At 33.1% G+C, this 24,010-nt stretch overlaps 2 protein-coding genes across 4 annotated transcripts in view; one reads left to right on the top strand and one right to left on the bottom strand.

Moving 5' to 3' along the window:
• LOC119838849 (17-beta-hydroxysteroid dehydrogenase 13-like) overlaps positions 1–24,010 on the top strand; it is a 37,959-nt gene that overhangs the window by 1,103 nt on the left and 12,846 nt on the right. Inside the window, exons 1-2 of one of the 3 annotated variants that reach the window (XM_038364990.1) lie at positions 8,131–8,252; positions 11,454–11,522. In XM_038364990.1, coding sequence (XP_038220918.1) covers positions 11,461–11,522 — 62 coding nt within the window. In that variant the 5' untranslated portion in view covers positions 8,131–8,252; positions 11,454–11,460. Of the gene's footprint in view, positions 1–8,130; positions 8,253–11,453; positions 11,523–18,376; positions 18,535–24,010 lie in introns of those variants that run through there. The other 2 variants (XM_038364989.1, XM_038364991.1) reach the window with 2 other exon arrangements.
• On the bottom strand, positions 980–2,622 carry LOC119838853 (scoloptoxin SSD43-like). The gene is made up of 3 exons (XM_038364993.1): positions 2,503–2,622; positions 2,105–2,220; positions 980–1,093 (listed from the first exon to the last, which is right to left on the bottom strand). The coding sequence occupies exons 1-3, from the start codon at positions 2,567–2,569 to the stop codon at positions 995–997; spliced, it is 282 nt and encodes a 93-aa protein (XP_038220921.1). The 5' UTR covers positions 2,570–2,622; the 3' UTR covers positions 980–994.

A 24,010-nucleotide genomic window follows, 5' to 3' on the forward strand; every position in this document is an offset into this window, starting at 1 on the left:
GACACTCGATAGATGGAGCTTTATTGTAAAGGATATTTTTTATTTGATTATATTTAATTGTTCGTATTCTAATAGTGTCCTGAATGTTGTACTTTACGTTTGTAGCATAGAAAATAGACTATAATAAAATATCATCGGGTTGTGCTTACAATCTTAAGCGACGCGAACCGGTTTCAAACGGGTGCAATAATACAAAATAATATATCTTACATGTAAAACTTCCCATTGAATCGCTCTGTGTCAAAAAAAAACCCTAACAGAACAGAAAACAGAATCTATTACGTAATTTTAACGATCCGCCAATGTAATCTTATTTTCTTTATCTACGCACACAGCGTAAGCGCATTTCGCACGCCGAGCATCAGCTTTCCTATTGATAATCTAATCTATACAAAAACCCACGCGGGCTGCTTGCAGCCCGCGCACCGCGCACCATTTATTGAGTCTTGGTAAAGCTGGTCTACGAAAAAAGCCATGCGGGCTGCTTGCAGCCCACACACCGAGCAACATCTATTAAGTCTTGATAAGACTGGTCCATGCAAAAAGTCACGCGGGCTGCTTGCAGCCCGCGCACCGCGAACCATTTAATGAGTCTTGGTAAAGCTGGTCTACGAAGAAAGCCATGCGGGCTGCTTGCAGCCCGCACACCGCGCACCATCTATTAAGCCTTGATAAGACTGGTTCACATAAAAAGCCCCGCGGGCTGCTTGCTGTCCGCGCACCGCGCACCATCTATTAAGTCTTGATAATACTGGTCCACGCAAAAATCCACGCGGGCTGCTTGCAGCCCGCGCACCGCGCACCAGCTAGTCCTATCTATATATATACGGCGACGCCGTACAAATCGGCCACTCATGATCCCTGCTAAAGCGGGAAATCGAAAGACAATTGAATTTCTTCAACTCTCTCGGCATTGTGTGCCTACGGGTGCTTCTTTATATATTATTACACACAAACGCACACACACACATACACAGAGACGCACACACACTTATCAACCGTACCACTTACCAATAGTTCTGTCAGGATTGTGTTCAAATACATTTCTAGAAGCCCACTTAGAAGCTTTGGCTGCCAATTCTTCATCCCAGATCTAAATAAAAAACAAAACTTTACATTTAGTTTATAACATTTAAATGTTTTAAAATAACAACTTGAACATATTCTAAATACAACGAAATGCAAACACATAATAAAATTTAAAATATTGAGACTGTTATGTTATTATTATGCAAATATTCTTTACAATACAATAGTAATCAAGATCCAAATATAACGAAAAAACTTAAATTAACAATGAAGAATATAAAAAAAGCTGAAGACGATCGACACAGATATCATCATATTTTTTCAACTCTGAAAAGTCTTTTAAGGAATTTTGCATTTTTTCCATAATTTTCTTTTCCATAATTAATATAGGTATATACTTATTTATATACATCAACCGACGTCAAAAAAGGAGGAGATTTCGATTGGGCAGTATTTTGAGGTGTACCTCAGAACTTTTGGATGTTTTTTTAATTGATAATATAATTAGTGCATCCCTGTGTTACCATATATATTGGTCTAATTCTGACAATATGAAGGCAGTTTAGCTTTATGTTAAAAATATTAATTATTTTTATATAGTACGAATTAAACTAATTTCCATTTTCATTCTTCCGTCTATGAATCAATATCATTTAAGTATCTTAATAAAATATCCGTTTGAGAAATTATTTATTCATTGAATAATTATTATAAACATCACATTAATTCGCAACCTTGTGTTAATTATGAATATTTATTGGACGGTATTGTAAGATAATATTTTATTGGTAGAAGTTGTGTTTATTTTTACCAAAAAATCAATAAACATTGTTTAAATTCAAAAGCAAAATTTTGTTAAATACTTATATATGTGGATAGTTTCATAGTTCATTATTGTTTTCATTCACAAATGGCCGAATTATTATTTCCCCAAAAAACGTCACCAACCTCCCTGGGGCATAATAATTTAGAATATAAAATGGTAACAAATAAAACAATTTTCTATCAAACAGAATACTTCGGTTAAAAATGAATTGAATTAAAACTTATCATTCTATTGAAAACTATTTCATACCATGTATTTCATTTCTGAAGCAGCTGGTTGCTTGGCAACCCTGCCCTGCGCGAGTTGTAATCTTCTTTGATTGTGCCCGTTCACGATTGCTCTGATTTTCCTACACGGTAACGATGCTAGAAAATAAATCGTTCCTTAGACACATTACAGGCTTAGTATTCTAACACTGACGTAAAGTTGAATACGAGTTATGTTCACATCGGTTTGATTGACGAATTGTCGTATTTTTATAACGATATTTTTCGTCATTGAACAACTTATGCGTTCAATTAAATAATTAAATAAAATACCAATTAACTACAGTGTACAATTTGGTGTATACTTTATACTTAAATGATCTGATAAAATTATAAAACAATGCATAAAGAACTAAAGGTTAATTACTGAATCTTACTAACATGCCAGTTGAACATTAGCGATGCAGCCAAAAAATAACAACGATACGAAAACAACACGAGAGTCCATTGTTTCAAATGTTTGAGTTCACCACCGTTTGGCTACTGGCTTCGTTATATAGTGAAACAAAGTTAGGCTTCTAGACAATACTTGGCGATTTAACTGAGGTTGAGGAAGCTAGTTTAAGTTATATCGGACCGATAGTTATATCGTCGGGCGAATGGCACAGCGCTTTTTACGATTATAACTCCTGTGTAAGGCATTAAATTAAATATATTACAAATATTTAGAAATGCATACCTGATTCATCACTAATTTACAGGGTTAATATTCTAAATGTCATAATCTAATTATTCGACATAATTTGTAAATTGAGCGACTTTCAATTTAAAAAGCAGTGATAATGAGTAACAAAAATAATGATATTTTAGCAGAAAAGAAAAAAAACTAAATCGGCTAAATTTAAGATCTAATTTAAATGGCACACCACAGGGAAGACACTAGCTTTCGAGGAAAAAAGTAAAATAAGAAGTAAGAATCAAAAGTTCTTAGATAAACAACAATTGATGTCATATCTTCCGTGTTTTTTTTTTTTAAATCGGTAGACAATATTAATTTTATTATACAAAGGTACTGGGTATCGAAAAGCTTTATAAATAAATCGGTAGATGCGGCTTCTTTTCGAATCCTATTAACAATTTGTTGAAATTAAATGAATTCTTCTATTTATAGTGCTATTAAAATGCATCAACAAATTTTTTAAACATTTACATTGAATAGTCGATCATATCGTTCCGACATTCTTTAAATCGCCTCAAAACCTCATTGTTAACATTACTCAGATAATAATAAAATAATAATTGTTTACTACGTTATACTTAAATCTTAGAATATGAATAATACCACAGATAACATAATACTATAGATAATACGAACACAAGACAGCTCTTTCGATATTCGTCCGTTTTTCACTTTTATTTTTCTACTAGCTGCGCCCCGCGGTTCACCCGCGTAAGTCCGTATCCCGTAGGAAAATCGGGATAACAAGTTGCCTATATATTATTCCAGTTGTCCAGCTGTCTACATACCAAATATCATTGCAATCGGTTCAGAAGTTTTTGCGTGAAAGAGCAACAAACACACACACATCCTTACAAACTTTCGCATTTATAATATTAGTAGGATTTTAAAATTTACATCTATTTAATAAAAGACCGCCAAAGCACCAGTAACACACCATGACTTTCGCTTACTCTACACTAAAAATATACATATTGTGTTTGTATTGTTAAAAGAACTATCATATAAAAAATAATCGAGAAATTTATCCTAAATATAAAATGATTAAGAATATATAGTTTTTAACTTTACGTGGTTGACATAGCTAGATAGCGTCTGCTAGTTTGTTGATTTTTTTTTGTCATTTTCTGATAGAATTAAGTAGAGTTTTCGTTTTACATCAAATGTGGATCCTTAATCCACACAAACAATTATCTGTGTGGACTTTTTCTGTGTAAATATGAACATAGTCGATACCTGCTATATACAATAATATTTTATGTTTTCCTTAGGCTTTAGATTAGAAGCTTAGCGAGTTAATTCCCATAGGTTAAGAGTATAAAAGCATGGGTTTTGACGCCAGATTTGCAAACTGACTTTACATATGAAAAACATATTCCCTAAATATAAAAGTCATAAAATAACACAACATTAAATTCTGTGGCTAATTTCAAGAGGTTCCTTTTAATTTTCATTTATTTTAGTTTATTCAGAAATCTTCTGAAATATATAATTATTTCAGTGTTAGATAACCCGTTTATTGATTAATGCTATACACGTACCACGGGCGAAGCCGGGGCGAACCGCTAGTAACGTATATTGTGGGCATAAGTCCGAAATTTTAATAAATCGCCTATTAATAATATTTGTTCTTTGTCTGGTTATACACCTCCATATTAATAAAAAGCGAATCATCCCATATTATTCGCTCTTTATTTTTTATTTTATTTTAAACGCATAAAATTAGGTTAAACTCTATAGTATTATGCTATCTGTGGTTAAACAAATTATCTTAAAGTACAACCATCTAACAGTAGCTTGCATTATTACAAGGAAATCCCGTCATACATTTCACGTTTTCGTTTATTTAGAGAAATAACAAATACGATGATAGGCAAGTAAAGTACGCTAATGGGCGTAAGAAATCAATTTTATGCAAAGAACGTGCGCAAAGTGAGTAAACAAGCATTTCGTAAGAGCCACCGTATTATTGAAGCGTTTTGTCGAATAGATAAAGCGTTTCTATGGTTATCAACTGCAATTAGTGTTTGCGATGAGATGACTGTTTTATTTTTGTATGAATGATTTTGAATCGTAGTGTAATGGGTTAAGGTTGGTTTTGTGGGAGTACGTTAATGGGCTTGTGTTGAGCTTGCTTAAATAAAAGTGTATCGTTGTAGTAACCTCACTATTTGTGATAATCTGTTATGTGAAAGACGCTCGCGCTGTTATGTTCATCGTATTATGTTATCTGTGGGTTATTTTACATTATAAATAAAAAACATAATACACATTTACTTAATATATTTATTCTTAGCATTTTTTTTAATCATTAAGTTTTGAAAAGCGGTAGCTGAACGCCGCCTTCAGTCTCCTTTCAATAATTAATTTTTTTATGTGCTATCTCAAATTTAAATGTGTGGGAAACAATGCGTTTAAATTATTAACAACTTGTGTAGCGTGATATTTTTAAATAATAAATATTTATTCCGGGCAGAATTATTTTAATTGGTAAATGTGAATTACAGTTGTAAATCTATACTATACTATACTATACTTACTCCTGTGATAAGAGTTTGTTTGTTTGCACGCGCTATCCTCAGGAACTATAATACCGGATACACTTTGGAGTGTGCTGTGTAATTACACAACTCGATTCCTCCATCCCCATTCTTTCTCCGGTCGTCGGGGTACAGACTATAGGCTATTTACTACTACTACTATAATAGGTACAGACTATTTGGTGGACGTTCCATGTACCCGCACGAAGCGGTTCAACTCCACACTCTTTATTCGAACCGCAAGGGATTGGAACATGCTTCCTGAGTCTGTGTTTCCCGACGTGTACAATCTGGAGGTCTTCAAGAGATGAACGGTTACCTCCTAGGGAATCACGCTAATTTAAGCTCAAACTCAAACTCAAACATTTAATTATTCAATTAGACTTCTTACTGAAACACTTTTGAATCGTCATAACATTTTAACATTTAGTACCGGTTCGGAAAGCACTTTCGTAGCATATTACGCTCTCTGAACTAATATATTTTTGATATAGGTTTTGAATTTAGCATTACTAAACGATTTAATGCCATGGGGAATTTTCTATTGTATAAGCGTTAAAAAATGCACACCAGCAGCATTATCAGTCATAAAAATAGACTGTTATTGTAATAATATAGTAAATAGTTTATTGAATAAAATTAATTTAGTTTAAGCTTTAGAATGATCAGAAACAAAATCGTGTTATTGGCTTTGGTGAAAGCTCTTCAAGGCTCTTGATGACTTCATGCTATAATTAAAATATTATTTAATATTTATTTAATACTTCTGCACATAACCTGTTGTGATATTTATTTATAGTATGTACCAGATAACTCACACAATGCTCATAATACATATATACAGGGTGTGGCGTTATAATAAAAAAATAAAAACAGATGATAAAAATTGGTTTATTTGTACATAAAGATATTACACAAATTACCTGTGTGGTATTGAACAGCTTACTTGGATCCCCTGTGTTTTGAAAAAAAGAAAGAAAACAAACTTTATTGCCATTTAACAACCTTTAAACTAATGTAAAATTAACATAAAAAATGAACATGGCAATCGGGACTCAGCCATGCTGACGGGCTTTAACCCCCGAACAGTGCTGATTTTCAGTCTGCCTATGTGTTTCATAATTACGAGGTTCTTATATATTATTGTTCAGGTACCAACCATAGCATACACATGCACAGTAAATATTTAACAGAAAGTTGTAAATAAATTTGTTATGATTAAAAATAAATAAAAGTGTTTTATCATATACATAATAGAAAATATTTTCTTATATTTTTGAGTAAACACTTTTATTTAATAATTAAGGTTAAGTATATTGTATCGTTACGTACAAGTTATTTTAAACATAATAATTTTTAGTTTACTTATAGTTTGCGTATTGCGTAGAGACTTAAAAAATTACAATACTTTTTTCTTATATGAAAAATTATGTGATGCGCCATCTATCGCGTCTTGAAAGAAACAAGGATATATCGATTCATTTCAATATAAACAAATGCTTCAATTTATATAACTGTACAAATGAAAACGCTTTAGGCATTAATAAACAATATTTATAAAACAATAAATAATAATGTGGGGTTTAATATTATGTTATCTGTGGTGCTAATAAATATTCTCAAATGTTTCATTCAACGCCATCTAGTGTTCAATAGAAGCAATTTTTGAAATATAATGATTGATATCTAATATCTCAGAGCTAAATAAATAACACTGCATATTACATTACCATGGCTCAAAATTAACTTATTAATTAAATTAGTTATCTAGTTCAAGCGTCGAGTAAAAAAAAAATTCTTATATAGGTTTAAGTGTGGGCCACATATAATTTATTTCGGATGCTGGAACACCTGATGCAAAAGTACAATAGATCACCTAAACTATGAGTAGTACAAAAAATGTGCCTTGAATCTAATTTATTCAAAACTTCCAGTTTGTACATGTTCAAAGTTCACACGAACGAAGTCGCCGGCACAAGCTAGTCGTAAATAAATATGTCCTGCAAAATTTTCTGTTGGAAAACGATTAAGATGTTTAGACAATATCGATTAAAGAGTCATCATCATCACCAGACCATATTTGTGCGCCCTGCCCCACTTCAAACCTCCGACCTGTATTGTTTAAGCTGCTGTCTAGAATTTGAAAATTGTCATTTATAAGTAATATATTCTGACTGTCACGTCAACATGAACGGAAACGTCATTTAAAACCTATACTGAGGGAGCTGTGAAAAAACATTTGATCCGCCATTTTAATATATTATAAATGCGATAGTTTGTGAGGATGTGTATGTGTATGTATGTTTGTTACCCTTTCACACAAAGACTGCTGAACCGATTACAATGAAATTTGGTACGTAGATAGCTGGACAATTGGAATAACACATAGTCAACTTTTTATCCCGATATTCCTACGCGATACAAACTTACGCGGGTGAAACCGCAGGGCGCAGCTAGTAGTTAATAACAATCCGCATTCAACTTTCAAACACAAAATCGAAATCAGTTCACCAATTCGGGAGCTGCACACCGTCGGTGAATCGGGGATAAAAATTTTCGTTACGCTTGGTCTACGAAGGCCATGTATATACTTAGGTAAAACTATTTTACATGCGTAAATCTAATCTCAACTTAAAAGCATCTCAAACAAATGTCAGTGATGCATGATGAATCATGTAGATTTTAAATTACAGCTGGTTACCGGTTACTGGACCCTGATCCGATAAACTTGCCGCTTGTCACTGATTTCCTAATGATTCGCGAGTGGGTCACTCAGTTATCCAGCGCGTTTACTCCGCAGTAGACGCGCATGTTAATCGCGCCAAAATTTTCCCGCGCTGATTTGACATTTCCGCACGTACGTTTTTAAACTGTAATTATAAACGTCCACAAAAGAGGCTTCATACTGAAAGGTAATTACTTTATGATGACAACTTGCAAATATTCTTGTACAATCATGCATTTTGATTTACATTGTATTAAATTGCCTATAATTCCGCAGTTACTTGCCAAAAGGTAATTGATATACCAACCGCCATTTGTGACTGGTGTTATTAATGAAAATTCAAAGCGGTTGTACAAACATTGCGGTTTTAAAAAATAATACGATTCTAAAAATCCTATTTCCTATCCTATCCTATCCTACTAATATTATAAATGCGAAAGTTTGTAAGGATGTGTGTGTGCTTGTTGCTCTTTCACGCAAAAACTACTGAACCGATTGCAATGCAATTTGGTACGTAGACAGCTGGACAACTGGAATAACACATAGGCAACTTTTTATCCCGATATTCCTACGGGATACGGACTTACGCGGGTGAAACGGGGGGCGCAACAAGTGTATAATAAACCATAGATATAATACGTAATAACTTACATTGAAAGTTTCGCTCTGGTTTCCACAGATCGAATAGCCTTTTACCCTGATCTTTTGCCTTTCAATGGAAACCGCAATATCCTTATTATCTTTATATCCATCGTTAAAAAAAAATACGTATTCTTAAAAATTAAGAACATTCATTTAACGAGGAAGAAAAAATTACAACAGTCACTTCCGAAGAATCAAAGGTCCGAAACTATCTTCCGTGTACATTAACAAACCTTGGAATTACTAGCCAATGGGTATAAAATAAAAAGGAAACAATCTTTAGAAAATATTTCTCAATATATTTTTGTAATTATTAATTGCGTTAAGCGAGTTAAAGAGTTATCCATTTAATAATAATGGTAAAATAAAAAAGCAAACGAGAAAGGATATTTGAAAGTTACAAAACATGATACAAAACATAGTTAATACTTTTTTTAATATTCAATCGACGTCATAAATAACGAAGGAGGTTTTCAGTAGAAAATATGTATCCAGCTTTTAGCCGCGGCTTCGCACGCGTTAAATTTACAGAAGTTTAGCAGATGTTATTGTACATATATCTCTTCCTCTTGTATCAACTTATCTATTAAAAAACCCCATCAAAATCGTTGCGTAGTTTTAACGATTGGAGCCTACATAGGGACAGACAGAGAAAACGACTTTGTTTTATACTAAAATAAGCATTCTGAATAACTGACCTACTAGTAATATGACATACAGACATGTAAGTTTGAAAGAATGTGTGGATGTTTGTTCCTCTTTCCCGCAAAGAACCCTGTTGGGTTCTGTATGTATTTTGACTATAATCTGTTTCTGTAAAACAGATTGGATGATTTGGAGATTGGATGACAGAACACAGTCTGGATGATTTCAGTTCGTATATCTATAACTAGCTGCGCCCCGCGGTTTCACCCGCGTAAGTCCGTATCCCGTAAGAATATCGGGATACAAAATTTGTCTATATGTTATTCCAGTTGTCCAGCTATCTACGTACCAAATTTCATTTCAATCGGTTCAGTAGTTTTTGTGTGAAAGAGCAACAAACACACACACATCCTTACAAACTTTCGCATCTATAATATTAGTAGGATTAGTAGGGAGTAGGACTAGTAAGATGGCATTAATGGTTACATATAACTCGCACTCTGAGTTAATTTGAGTTAATTCCAATACTAATTTTATTTAAAATGTTTTCATACTTTATTCAGCTTATACTATTTGTAGTAAATGGAAGGTTAATAGGAAATTATTTATAGGTACTAATTGCATAACAATTACATATAACTTTAATAGTTTAATACTACAGATATTCTTCTACTAATATTCGGTTTGTCAGAACTAGCCCACACGGGAGGCAACATCTAATAAAAAAGAGAAAAAGAATCGTCCAAACCGGTACACCCCGGAGCCAGCACAAAATACAGTCCAATTAAAAATTCCCCTCTTTTTTTGAAGTCGGATAAAACAATTTTCAATCAAATATATCATTAACGCTAAAATAAATTTATGTATGCGTATAATGAAGATAGACAAAAGCAATTTGTGTTATCTTGATAACTCGCCATAAAAAGTAAAAATCGTTCAAAGGAATTGATTGTTAAAAAAACTTAAATTAGCAATTATTTCTTTTTTATTAAACAGACTTCAAAACCACTCAAAAGTGAAAAATAAATTAATATATATAATTGCTGCGAGCGTTACCGGTATTACTCATATATACTCCTTCGAACTCAATTAAAGTTTCTTAAATAGCTAATAAATACACGAAAAAGAATCATACAAACGAACATAGAAAAATCCTTTTCGTTTTTGGGAGTCGGTTAAAAAAGGATAATATCCCAATCTTTACAAATTCATTCTACTAATTTCTAACTACTGCTGCTAACTTAAAGTAACAACATTAACATTAAGTTTTCTACTACTAACAAATATATCTGAGCTATCCGAACTTAGTACCAGTAAAAAAATCTGTAATGTAACACGAAGCTGAAGATGCCATCTAAAGCTTTGCTATTTTTTTCTTTCTTTTTTTATGTCACAGTCGGCAATGGAGCTGGTGGGACGCCTGATGGTAAGCGCTATCACCGCCCATGAACATTTGTAGAGGCGTAAGGTCGATTGCAAACTTTACGCCACTACAAATCGATTGCCGACTTTAAATTGGGAAGGGATTAAGAAAGGATTGGCGAGAAAATAAAGGAAAGGACTGGGAAGGGTAAGGAAAAGGATATGGGCCTCCGGCCGGTCGTTCTACATGATCGATAAATTTAATATCCTAAAATGTGACATAAAAAGAAATTACATTTAATTTCAAGGAACTGAATTATCTTATACATTTGCTTACTCAAACTAAGACCATTATTATAAGTGGGTTGGTAGGCATCAAAAGAGTTCTTTTTTTGTTGCGTTTTTTTTCTGATTTTGATCTTTGATCTCTTATCACTAATTACCTCAGAACTCCACTAGGTAAGAAACAAAAACAAAACATCGAAATGAATCGAAAATAAAAAACATTTGAATAACATTTTTTGTTTTACAATCAAATTATTATATTATTGTATGAATATCACTACAAAAAATTAAGAAAAACCGAAAAAATTATATGTTAAACCACAAGCCACACCCAAATAATAATAAAGAGAATATAATAAAATAAAAATACAATGAGAAAAGGGTTACAGATCAATACCGGTCTCATTTATGACTAATGGAAAATGTGTTAACTAATTTATTTATTTTATTACAGATAAAAAATGGCCACTACGGTGACACAGAAAAATGGGAACGCACAAAATTTAATAAAACAAGCACCTTGGTAAGTCCCTTACAATTAATTATCAACCGACCTCCCAAAAATGAAAGAGGTCCCCAGTTCGACTGTATAATTCTGATTTTGCTACTCCATAACTCTGTGTGTTTTCAACAGATTGGCATGATCCTTTCCTTTGATTTGTTGTAGGGGTTTTCGAGAGATTGGGCTTTGCTACGGTTTGGCAAAAAAACGCAGGTCCGAATCCCGCCTCGTGATCAAATGTTTTCTATTCTTTAAAAAGTAAATATCATTTATATAGATCATGTTTTGGTACATATGCTATCGGTGATGTTGGCAGTGATGTATCACTGCCAACATCACCGAAATCTGTTTACTGATTTTCACGAAAAAGAAACAAACGACAAACGTCCGTACATTCATACAAATCGCGTTTATTAAATTAGTAGGATAGGACAGCAGGCTGTTCTAACGCCAAGGAAGCATAATAATAAACTAAACAGTTGAAAATTTGCAAACAATCCCAGCGTCAAGGTCGTTAGCTCTTTGAATTTGTTTTTGGTTGCATACGCGTGGACTTGCGTGATGTAATCGGTACTACCTGTACGATTATCGGAGATTTTTCCGTTTCAATCTTATAAAAGTTCCACGTGTTATTCGGTTCGACTAAGAATAGGATCGATTCAGAGGCGTTTTGTGACGTCACAGGTTTTAATTCGAACGAATTAATGATCTAGGGAAATAACTTTTGTATTTTTGATATGCAGAAAAGATTACCAAGTTCCTAAATTGTATTTAACTTAAAAGACATTTGACAAGAAATTGACGAACTCTTTCACTGACTTTCCCATCTATTAAGCAAGTTTTGTAAATTCAGAAATTTAAGACTTTTTAACGGATTTAAAACGTGATTTATTTCACTATATTATCTACTATTTAACTCGACGTTTCGAACACTCAACAGCGAGCGTGTCACGGGGAGACAATAAAATCGTGTTTAAAATCAGGTACAGCGTCTTAAACTTCTAAAAGTTGTTATTTATGATATAAGAGATAAACGAACCAAATAATTATAGAATGAAATACATTATTGATGGTAGAACCTGTTAGTTATTGCCTTATAATTGCGAGGAAATCGAACATAACACAATGACAATGCGAAACAATGGGTTAAGATTAGTGCTTACTTACTACGTATTTACCACTCGTATCTAACCTCAAGGACATTCTAGTATCAATTAGATTTATGACATTAGGTGTGGGCCGAATTTTCAATACTAATAATTGTTATGTTAATGTTTTAACATTTTTTGTATGTAAATAAAACTTATTTTTCAAATAACCTATAAAACAACCATTTCAAAAATGTGCTTTCATTGTCCGAATTTTGACATTTTACAGGCGACATTATTATATTACTGTATAATACTTTAATTGAATTTTAATCAAGGATTGACGAATCTATCTTAATTAAAACATAATTTGAAGAGGAAACGTTAAATCCGTCATTATATTATAGGATCGCTGATTTTCAAATACTGTTATGTCAGTATTCATTTATTCATTTGTCGTTTAAAATTGCACTCTTTTTTTTAATATTTATTGCTTACTAGCTGCGCCCCGCGGTTTCATCCGCGTAAGTCCGTACCCCGTAGGAATATCGGGATAAAAAGTTGCCTATATCTTATTCCAGTTGTCCAGCTGTCTACGTACCAAATTTCATTGCAATCGGTTCAGTAGTTTTTGCGTGAAAGACTATCAAACACACACATCCTTACAAGCTATCGCATTTATAATATTAGTTTATTATTTATTATGTTACCGCGTAGTAATATTTAATCGTCGCAATCAATAGCTCCAATATGAATGAAGTGTGACATTGCTATTTATCAAGTGAGAGGTCAACAACTCGTTCCTATCAAGGAAATTTATTTGCGAGCTCGCGATGCATTATTTGTATTAAATTAAAAGTAAATACACAAAATTATTATTCCACATGAAAACGAATTCCGATTGATTTAAATATAACATATGAAACATTTGCTCCAGAAAGATTGGTAAAAAGAGAGTTATACTTAGTATTGGTAAATTTCTTTAAGTTATACAATTATTTTTGAGGTAACCTAATCTAAACAGAGGCTACTTATATTAAGATTATTTATAATTCTGAGTAGGTAGGTACCTAATAGCATTACCATTAATAGGACAAAAATCAAATAAAAAAGTGTTTAAACGTTTGTTACTGTTCACTTACAATGCATGCCGTTTGATTGAAATTTGTTACGAAATTCACCTTGAATTAACGAATATACTTTCATATGGGAAAAGTGTTGGGATTAAATAAAATACGTCCACATTAGTTTAAAATTGAAATGTGGAGATGAAACAATCATACTGCTTACTGAAACTTTTGGAGAACACTATGAAATATTTTGTATTTCGTTATATACATGCATATAGATACAAAGATATGGACATAAACAATACCACGGTACATTTATGCCCAATTTAACTCGAAGCGCACGCACACTTGCACAATACTCACACGAACAAACGATTAACCTTATCCGATACGCGTCCAATGACTAGACAGTACTATTTATGTCGTTTTACTTGGGTCAACTGTGACCTTTGACTTTGCATGTGTTAGAATCGGATTAGCATGCAACTTTGTGACGAAAGGATCTGCGATTCAATTGATAACAAATCGCTTGTGGATATTTATCGCTAATGTATCCGCGCATACCCAAGTTTGGCCTTCAGGGAAAGGACTCCATGGCTTTCCGTTGATCCGCTTTGCTTTCAGTGCGAGGGTCGTGGGTGCTGGAATAAATGCGCCTGCGAGCCCCTCGGCAGCAGAGTCAAGCAGAGTAAATATAAGCCATATATAATTAGTGTATAATTGTGTATATCTCATCACTCACACACACGGTAGTATGTTTTTTGTTTTGTATTAATGCGTAGTTACACTATTGACAGTACGAGGTATAAAATAGTTACTTGACCCGGTGCATATTCACGTAACATCAATCGATTTAAATCAATAGAAATGCGCATACAGTGAAGATACATTTCTCACAGTTAATGATATGTTATTTGTGTCAGTTACGACACGAATATTACGTTTATGTTCTGTGTATATTACACATACAACCATTGATGCAACGCAGAAGATTGCAGCTAAGATAATTAGTGAAATATTTCGTTGAAATAACCTCTAACTGGTAATCCGAGAACATTGTTTGTCGAAAGCAGATTGGGTAAATAAACGTTACTAAAGAAATACGGAAAATACAAATCTGCCTCGGCTTCGCTCGGGTTGACATGGAATGATTAAATGCCTTTGAAACTCGCTAAGAATATAGTAATGTAAATGCAGCTTTCTGGGGAATTTTCAAAATCAGTTCTGTTCTTCCAGACATCAACTCCTGCAAACTCAAAAACCCACTAACGTTACCGCTATAGATGTGCAAAATTTTAAATATGTCGCTGGTATATTGTCAAAACTGTAGTATATTCAATCCACTTAAATTCTTGCAATTTATAGGCATAATTTTAATAACATTGTGACGTCATCGTTATTAGCTTCACCTGAATGTTTGTATGTCTGTACTTTAATACCAACCACTTAAAACGGTTACCGTTCCTGACAATAGAAGAGTTTTATGATATTATCATAATATCCTGATAAGGATTGCCAGGATCAAATAACTTTACGACATTCTGAATACAAGCAAATAGGCAATTTAGTTTATTCTACCATTTGTGTATTTACTTTTAATACATATAATAATAAGCAATAAGTTTATCCACCTCATACATGACAAGGGAATTTCATTTAAAGGTGATTTCATAGAACTAGAATAAATATAGCTTCAAGGCAATTTTTTTTTTAATTTTAAATATCGAGGTTTCTGGCGACTTACAAAAGGTTACTTCATTTAAAAAGGAAAGGTATTTCAAACGTCATTGAAACTCTTTACGCGGTTAATCTGCATATGCATAAATAAATAATTTTCTTTATTTATAATGTTGTTTGTTATTAATATTAACTTGCTCTTAGTTTTTAAATAACAAGAGAACAAAGATATATGTGATTCGCATATTGATTAAATAAAACTTTACTTATATCTGATTTGCTATTGATATAAAAATTCAAAATAACTCTGATATGTTTTAATGTATATCTTTACTAGAAGAAGGTTCTAGAATGAGATATATTATATATAGTAGTCGCGTGTTTGATTTTACGCGAGTATTTTAACGGATTTTAGCGTGGTCACGCTCGCTGTAAAGTGTTCGAAACGTCGGGTTAATAATATAATGAATAAATCGCGTTTAAAATCCGTTAAAAAGTCTTTAAGTTCTAAATATATATTATATATTCTCAAATTTGAATTGAAAGTAAGGAAAACTTGTTAAAAGCTGTTTTTTTTTAAATAAAAATGTCCATGATTATTAGCTTCACCTGTATGTTTGTATGTACCGATTAAATTAATTCGAACTTTGTACCCATATAAAGGATCGGTGACAATGCAATAATTTCATGAGTTTATTTCATAATCGAGATTGGGATCGCCAATATAAAACAATCCCATTTTTATAAACTATAAGAATATTTCTTATGTATTGTGAGACTGAAAGACATCAACGCAATAAGGAAATGAATTTAAATACCACGAACGAAACAATTATTTTTATTTTCTTGATAAACAGTTCGACAATAAGTATTTTTTATGATTTTAAGTTTCATTTATGTAAAATCGTTATTTTAATGGAATATACCAATTTGTCGTTTAAATAAAAAGTTCTCTCAATAATTATAAGTTACATGGGTCTGCTGTTTTCATGCGTATCCATTACATACACGTCATAGTTTTATATTATATATATATATATATGTACTAGCCGCTCCCGCGGTTTCACCCGTGTTAAGTCCGTATCCCGTAGGAATATCGGGATAAAAAGTTGCCTATATGTTATTTCAGTTGACTACGTGCCAAATTTTACAGCAATCGGTTCAGTAGTTTTTGCGTGAAAGAGCAACAAACACATACACATCCTTACAAACTTTCGTATTTATAATATTAGTAGGAAGTAGGATTTCAACAATTAATATCTTCAATACCTGATATTCATTATTATTTCTTAAATTTGATTCTAATATTAATTTTTCTTAGTTTCATTAACAGTTAAAAGTGTCGCTGATGGCACACAACATTTAAAACAATGGATTGGAATGGATTCACCCAATTCCAACAGCTGTTTGAATAATTAATGACTAATGAAACAAGTGAGTGTGTATAAGTGTTTTTTTTTTTCTGTGAGAGTTGGCAAGAGCTGAAAATTTGCCTGGTTAAAGCGCACTCGTGAACATTTTTTGCAGAAACAATGCCCCTGAAAATTTATTGGATAATGATAGGATCGATCGAGGGAATAAGGGAAAGGACTGGGAAAGGTAGGGAAAAGGATATGGGTCTCCAGCTGTCGATTGTATGTGTGCGTCAATTACAAAAATGCAACAATTCTCCACTGAGGCCCCATTTGCACTTTTCGTTTTCGATACATTTAAATTCCTTACAACATATACGTAGCTGTGAAATCATAATGTATGTGTATAAGTGTATGTGGTAGTCGAGCACGCTTCGGCACGAATTGGGCCAGCTCGCACCGGGGAAGTACCACACCCCCACAGAAGACCGGCGTGAAATAGCATACTGCTGTGTTTCGTTCGGTGAGTGGGGGAGCCGGAGGCCCATTTCCTTACCCTTCCCAGTACTTTCCTTTATTCCTCTCTTCAATCCTTTCCTAATCCATTTGCAATTTGCAGTCGGCAATCCATTTGTAGAAGCGTAAAGTCTGCAAGCGACCTTACGCCTCACCAAATTTTCATCGACTCCAGCGTCCCACCAGCTCCATTGCCGACTATGACATAAAAAAAAAAATAATAATAATAATCTACAATATTTTATATATGATTTATCATATACACATATTTACTAGTATAAAATTCGTAAAATAAAAAAAGCAAGATGATAATGAAGGTACAATGAGTATGTATATGGAATTGGGAATATAAAGCAATAAAAAGAAATAGACCAATCTTAAATACATATGATTTCTTTAGCCATTGATCTATTCACACGACACTAAATTGCGTAGTAACTATTTAGCGATCTGTCCTAACACTTGCAATATATGCGTGTGAATTGGTTTACTATTCAAAAGAATAATGTGCTAATAACATTCTCAACTCAAGTATATTAATTCTGTAGGTAAGAATGTCACACTATCAAAAAAAATAAAGAATATGTATAAATATTGTATATACCTAGTTGACTGGTGTTTTCGGCTTTGCAAATCTCTAACTTCGTGGGCTGTCTACCGATTGACCTGATGATTCTGTTTGTGTTGGATACCTTCCCCGGCGGTGACGTTTCTTGTATGTTTAGGGCGCCCAGGTTGTCTTTGTTTGTATTTTGAATCAGTGCAGCTTCGCACTCGTTGAAGTTTTGTGTTGGCGTTTAGTCTAATCTACATAAAAATATATTTTAAGCTATAATAATTGTAAACACTATTGATCGCGTTCCATATTTTAGTAACTTCGCAATCAAGGTCAAAATATTCTTTATCCAATTGCCTAAAGGATTCTATGTAAGACGGTATTTGGAAAAAAATATTATTTATGTAGTTTTTTGATTAAGACTGACGTAATATAGTGCGTCCTTAGCGGGGAAATTTTACATAAAAATTTTGAATATTTAAAAAAGAAACCATTTTAAACAATCACAAACGCGAATTATCTATGAATTGAAACAATCCGGTCACGGGAAGGATGCGTTCGGTGTGTTTTTTTGTAATGTTTCCGATAATTATGCAATCGATGCAACTGCACTAGTGAAAGTTGACGCGCGCATTAGACCTGCACACTTCAAAACCTACGCCGCGTCGCGAAGCGCGGCAAACGCGTATTTGACATTTTGTTTTGACATTAAGTGATGTGGTTAAACGTGTCTATGGTTCAATCCGGGAAGAAACAGAATGTATTGTTTTTTGAGTGAGTTGAAGTTTTTTTTTTTAATTTTTTATTAATACCGTGGTACGTAGGTATTTAATTATGTACTAATATAGTAAAAATTTTAATGAAATAAGATAAGAACGTGAATTTAAGAGATCTATGTATTGAATCGTTTTGTTAAAAAAACAATAATTAGAAAATCTGTAATTATTATGATAACGTAAATTTAATGTAATAAAATTAATTTGTATATAGCTGAGTAATTACGTCGATGTAATCATAATGTAATTGGTAATATACAAAAATAAAAAAAAAACTTGAGTGAAAGGTTAATAATTAGTATTGCAAAGATTTTAAATTAAAATTATTATAAATTATCTGTGCCTTTACAGATAAATTAAAACAAAATAATTATATTGTAAGATAGAAGTGTAAATGTAATTTATACATAAATAATATAGTCAATATACAGAGGAATTAAATAATGTATTACAACAAAGATAGGTACATAATCATGAAATTTATATAAGTCTACCGTTTGCTAATAAAATATATAGCTACACTACAGCACTAGCTATCCACCCCGGCTTCGCCCATGGTACATGTAGAGCCTTCCTCAATAAATGAACTATCTAAAACTGATATAATTTTTCAAATCGGACCGGTTGAACGCACTAAACTCAGGAGAGTTTAGTGCGTTAAAACAAACTAACAAACAATCAATCAAACTCTTCAGCTTTATAATATTAGTATACAATACATAAAATATTCACATAAGTGTTTCCTCAACTTATTATCAAATTATTATCGAACCAGAAAGATGAATCAATTTAGATTGATTTTAACATACAGAAAAAATACACATGGAATATATTTAGATTCAAATTATGATTTTGCGACAGGGGTAGTTTATTTACGTCTCCAGCGTTCAAACAATCGCGAAAGTACCTATCTAATAACAACAATACATTTAGAGGTTCTCGCAAAAGTATACTGTATATTATTTTTTTTAACAAGGAGCAAATCTTCGAAAGATACTCTAGCTGTGGAGGAAAAGTAGAGCATGTGGGATTTCTACCCACTAAAACCTCCTCGGTTGCCAAACTCAAAGCATAATAGCAGGGATCCCGGGATCTCGGTTCGAACCCACCACCACCCCACAGCAATACACCACTATTATTGGGCTATTGCATTATCTGTGGTAATATACATACCTTTGCGTGTCTGATATTACGGTGTATTGAAATATTTCTTCTACCTTACTATTATAACAGTATAAATATACAACATACAAATTAAGTAACTGTAATAGACCAATACACTAGCGGTTCACCCCTGGTTCGCCCTTTCGCTTCAGTAGTACCTAAGATTACCGCGTTTAAACAAACTCTTCAGCTTAATATGTATAGTCTATTATATATGTAGATTATATTTATTTAGTTATCTGTAGTAAAGATTAATTATTTTATACCATTGACATGTAATGTTTCAATGTTTTAACCAAAAACTCCTTAAGAAAGAACAATCTTTACAAACAAATCATTGAAGCCAGCTCTCTACATCGGGTTGTTTAATTATATTGTAATAACAACAATCGCAGTGCATTTTGTTGGATGAATTTCAAAGGATGTGAGTCAATAAGCGTTGCAGTGCGTGATCGATTTAGTTCAAGAACTTCTACACTAAAACATTTTCTATTGCTCATGCCACGTAACTGTAGTAAAAACGAGTTTTCACAGGAAGCTACTATAGGTGTTCTGTAAGCATGACGTTATGTAAAATACTTGTTATTCTGTTAAATTAAGCCCTTTTAGCAGTATTATATATAATAGCTGTTGAAGCCTCGTCCTAATTAATTTCCATGGTAAACATTTTCATCCTCTTGAGGGTAGAATTTATCAAAAACCTTTTCTTAGCGGGTGCCTACGTCATTACATTTGCATGCCAAATTTCTGCCCGATCCGTCCAGTGGTTTGGGCTGTGCGTCTAGATCACTATGTCAGTCAGTCATTCAGTCAGTCAGTTCCTTTGAGTTTTATACATATTGATTTATTCGAATGTAAAAATACATGTTGCCATCATGGCCAGGGACCTCCCTACAATACAACATCTATGTATGTTGAAATGCGGATATAAAACCTCCCCTTTTTTGGTTCTCTGTTAAAAATTTTTTAAACGGCTTGTCTATGTTAATCGACCGTTGTCTTCTACACTAACATGTATATTATTATGATATCTGTGGTAATAGTATACAGAGAAAACTTTTGTATTTTTATATGTTTGTAAGGTTTTCATGCAAAAAGTACTAGATCAATTTCCAAAATTCTGTCATGCTTGGACAGGCTATATATATAATGCGGGCGATGCCGGGGCGAACAGCTATTATATATTACTATACTATTGTGTTGGAAAAAGAATTTTAAAAATACAATAAACGACGTCGTAACCTTTGGTATACTATTAGTAAAAAAATCGTAGGCATATTTTTCAATGTATTTTTTTTTGATTTACATATATCGATAAAAAAATATTTTAACGGAGTAATTTGAAAGCGACGGTTGAAAAACTTGTTAATTAATTTTTTAAATGTTGTATTGCTATACATATATACGTACCTAACTTTGGCGGCCTGGAAGAGATCGCTGATAAGAGACAAGGTCGCCTCATGTACTATATGTCTTTGTTTTTGTATTTTTGCTAAACTGTTTATGTGGTGCGGTACATAAAATTGTTAAAATAAATAAATACATATCTGCTAGGTATAAAAGGTATGTATCCATAAAATGATAAAAATCAACCTGATATACAAGTTGTGTGTGTATGAGTATAGAAAATAATTAATGAAATTTATAGCATTGCCTATAGACTCATAGTTAATGCTTTGACAATAAAAAACAACACACATTATACAATTTATTGTATTCAAAAAGAGAGTCAAATGCATGCCTAACTTGCTGCATTAGTATGTAAGTAGTATATATAGTATATATAGTATATATACTATATAGTATAGTATTATATCTGTGGTATTACTAACTTAGTCGCGGCTTCGTTTATGATCGAATTTGTTTTAAGTCATCGTAGGCAATGGAACTGGTGGGTCGCCTGATGGTAAGCGCTACCACCACCCATGAACATTTGCAGAGGCGTAAGGTCGGTTGCAGACGTTACGCCTCTACAAATTGATTCCTGACTTTAAACTGGAAAGGGATTAAGAAATTATTGACAAGGCCTGGGAATGGGAAGGAAAAGGATATGGGCCTCCGGCGTTCCCCCACTCACCGAACGAAACGCAGTAGTGTGCTATTTCACGCCGGTCTGCTGTGGGGTGTGGTACTGCCTCGGTGCGAGCTGACCTCGCGCCGAAGCTTGCTCGACTACCACATACAGAATTGTAAATCTAAGCCATTCTCGGATCCACAGGCATATATAAAGATTACGTCATGAACTGTGATTACTCTGTTTTCAAAATAAATCAGCTGACCATTGATGCATTTATGTCTCTGATATAGCATCATGAGGATTGAGGATGCAGCCAGTGTGTACATAAGGTTACGGTTTACTCAAAACATTAACATCTCTGAACATACAACAGCGTCACTAATCATTTGTCTACATAGCATTGAGTGAAAACATTATAATTCTATATGTCTATAATAATGTAAGTCTAATATTATAAATGCGAAAGTTTGTTTAGATGTTTGTTCGTCAATCATGCTGAAACTACTGATCGGATTTTGACGAAATTTCGGTACACAGACAGGGTATGAGCTGACATGGGTGATAGGCTATTTTGATCCCGATTAAATGCTCCTTTGGAATAAAACAGGAAGCTTGATATCCGGACGGAGCCGGGACGGGGGTCTAGCAATAATATAAAGAAAATACTTTTATATTTTTGTATGTTTTGTAACGATTAACGCAAAAACTACTGAACCGAAATAAAATTCTTTTTTCACTGAGTTACATAGGCTATATATGTACCACGGGTGAAGCCGGGGCGACCAGATAGTATTATATATTTAAAGGTATTTTAATAACGATTCATCACCTGGCAAATGACTAATTCACCATACCGATCTAACTCGTGCAGCAAAACTACAAAAAAAACTTCACTTAACGTTAAGTTTACAACAATCATTCTCTATAAATAATATTTTATCAGAAAACTAAAACGCCTTAAAATTTACGAACTAGACCAAATTTAAATAAGACCATACAGAAGGCACCAGCTGTCAAATAAGGCACGCCTCATCAAAATCGTCTGACCCAATCGAAATTTCGAAGGCATTAAATAAAAAAAAAGTCGAATAAATAACATCCTTTTTTGACGTAGATGAAAAAAAAACTTTTAATATTTATATCATTGGTATAATAAGATTATTAATTATACAAAAGTAATTCATTTAATTATGTCGTTAAATGCAGTTAAATGTAGTTAAATATAGTTAAATGTAGTTAAATAACACTAGGTTGTCTAATCAATGACGTCACCACACAAACAGGACTGACTCGCACCAAACTTCCTGATTATACTGGAAACCCGTTTATAATTTTTGTATTATTATGCACCTTGTTAACATAATTCGGCCGTTTTTAATGCATTTATTATTGACTCAGAAGAATATGATAACCACAGATAATGTATTAGTATAACAGAACTATTTGTTTATCATACGAATAAACCATTAAAGAAACATTCAGACTTAATCATTTGAATAGCCAATGCTGCTAAAACTAAAGCTTCTGACAGAAGCGGGTATAGTAGTAATACAGGGTAAACTTCATTATATCCATAAAATTCACACTAAAACCTACCTATAACCTTTATCATTCCCCACTATTTCACTTCAATCCATGAGTGGGGAACAAAGCTTGAACTTTGTTTAAAAATATGGTATAGGTAATAGTGAAGTCCCGTGGGACTACTGGGGTATGGGGCAGATGATATATATCTGTTTTACTGATCGATTTTTTTATGGACAAGTAGGTGATCAGCATTCTGTGGCCTGCCAGACCGAGACCGGTTTTTTGGGCGTCCCCATCGGGAATCGAACCCAGGACCCCTCGGTTCTATGCTCTCGCGTTAACCACTGTACCAAGGAGGCGGTCAAATATCGGTAATAAATAGTATGGTATTTTATTATACGTGGTACAGGTAAAATAACGTGTAGGTACGAGGTACCTGAAGACTTTTAGAGCGCGCTAAGCTAAGCAGTGTACAATTTCTAACCAGTAGCATATCCCACTATGTGTATGTGTGTATGTTGGTTACTATATCACGCAAAAACTACTTAACCGATTGCAATGAAATTTTATAGGCAACTTTTTACCCCAATATTCGTACGGGATACAGACTTACGCGGGTAAAACCGCGTGGTGAAAAATAGGATATAATTCTACTAGCTTTGTTAAATTGGGAGTAGTTTAATAGATGTTATACATATACTTAGTCTGGCCATAAATACTGTTACACTTAATTATAAAAAAATATTACATTTGAATTTCGAATCTG

Source organism: Zerene cesonia, unplaced genomic scaffold, assembly GCF_012273895.1.
Source record: "Zerene cesonia ecotype Mississippi unplaced genomic scaffold, Zerene_cesonia_1.1 Zces_u005, whole genome shotgun sequence".
Taxonomy (NCBI): Eukaryota; Metazoa; Arthropoda; class Insecta; order Lepidoptera; family Pieridae; genus Zerene; species Zerene cesonia.

Bases quoted from the DNA above. Each gene is read 5' to 3' on its own strand.
- LOC119838853 (XM_038364993.1), bottom strand. From the start codon at position 2,569: ATGGACTCTCGTGTTGTTTTCGTATCGTTGTTATTTTTTGGCTGCATC. The intron at 2,221-2,502 runs GTTAGTAAGATT...TTTATTTTCTAG, and splicing joins CGCTAATGTTCAACTGGCAT to CATCGTTACCGTGTAGGAAA. The intron at 1,094-2,104 runs GTATGAAATAGT...TTTTTTATTTAG, and splicing joins CTTCAGAAATGAAATACATG to ATCTGGGATGAAGAATTGGC.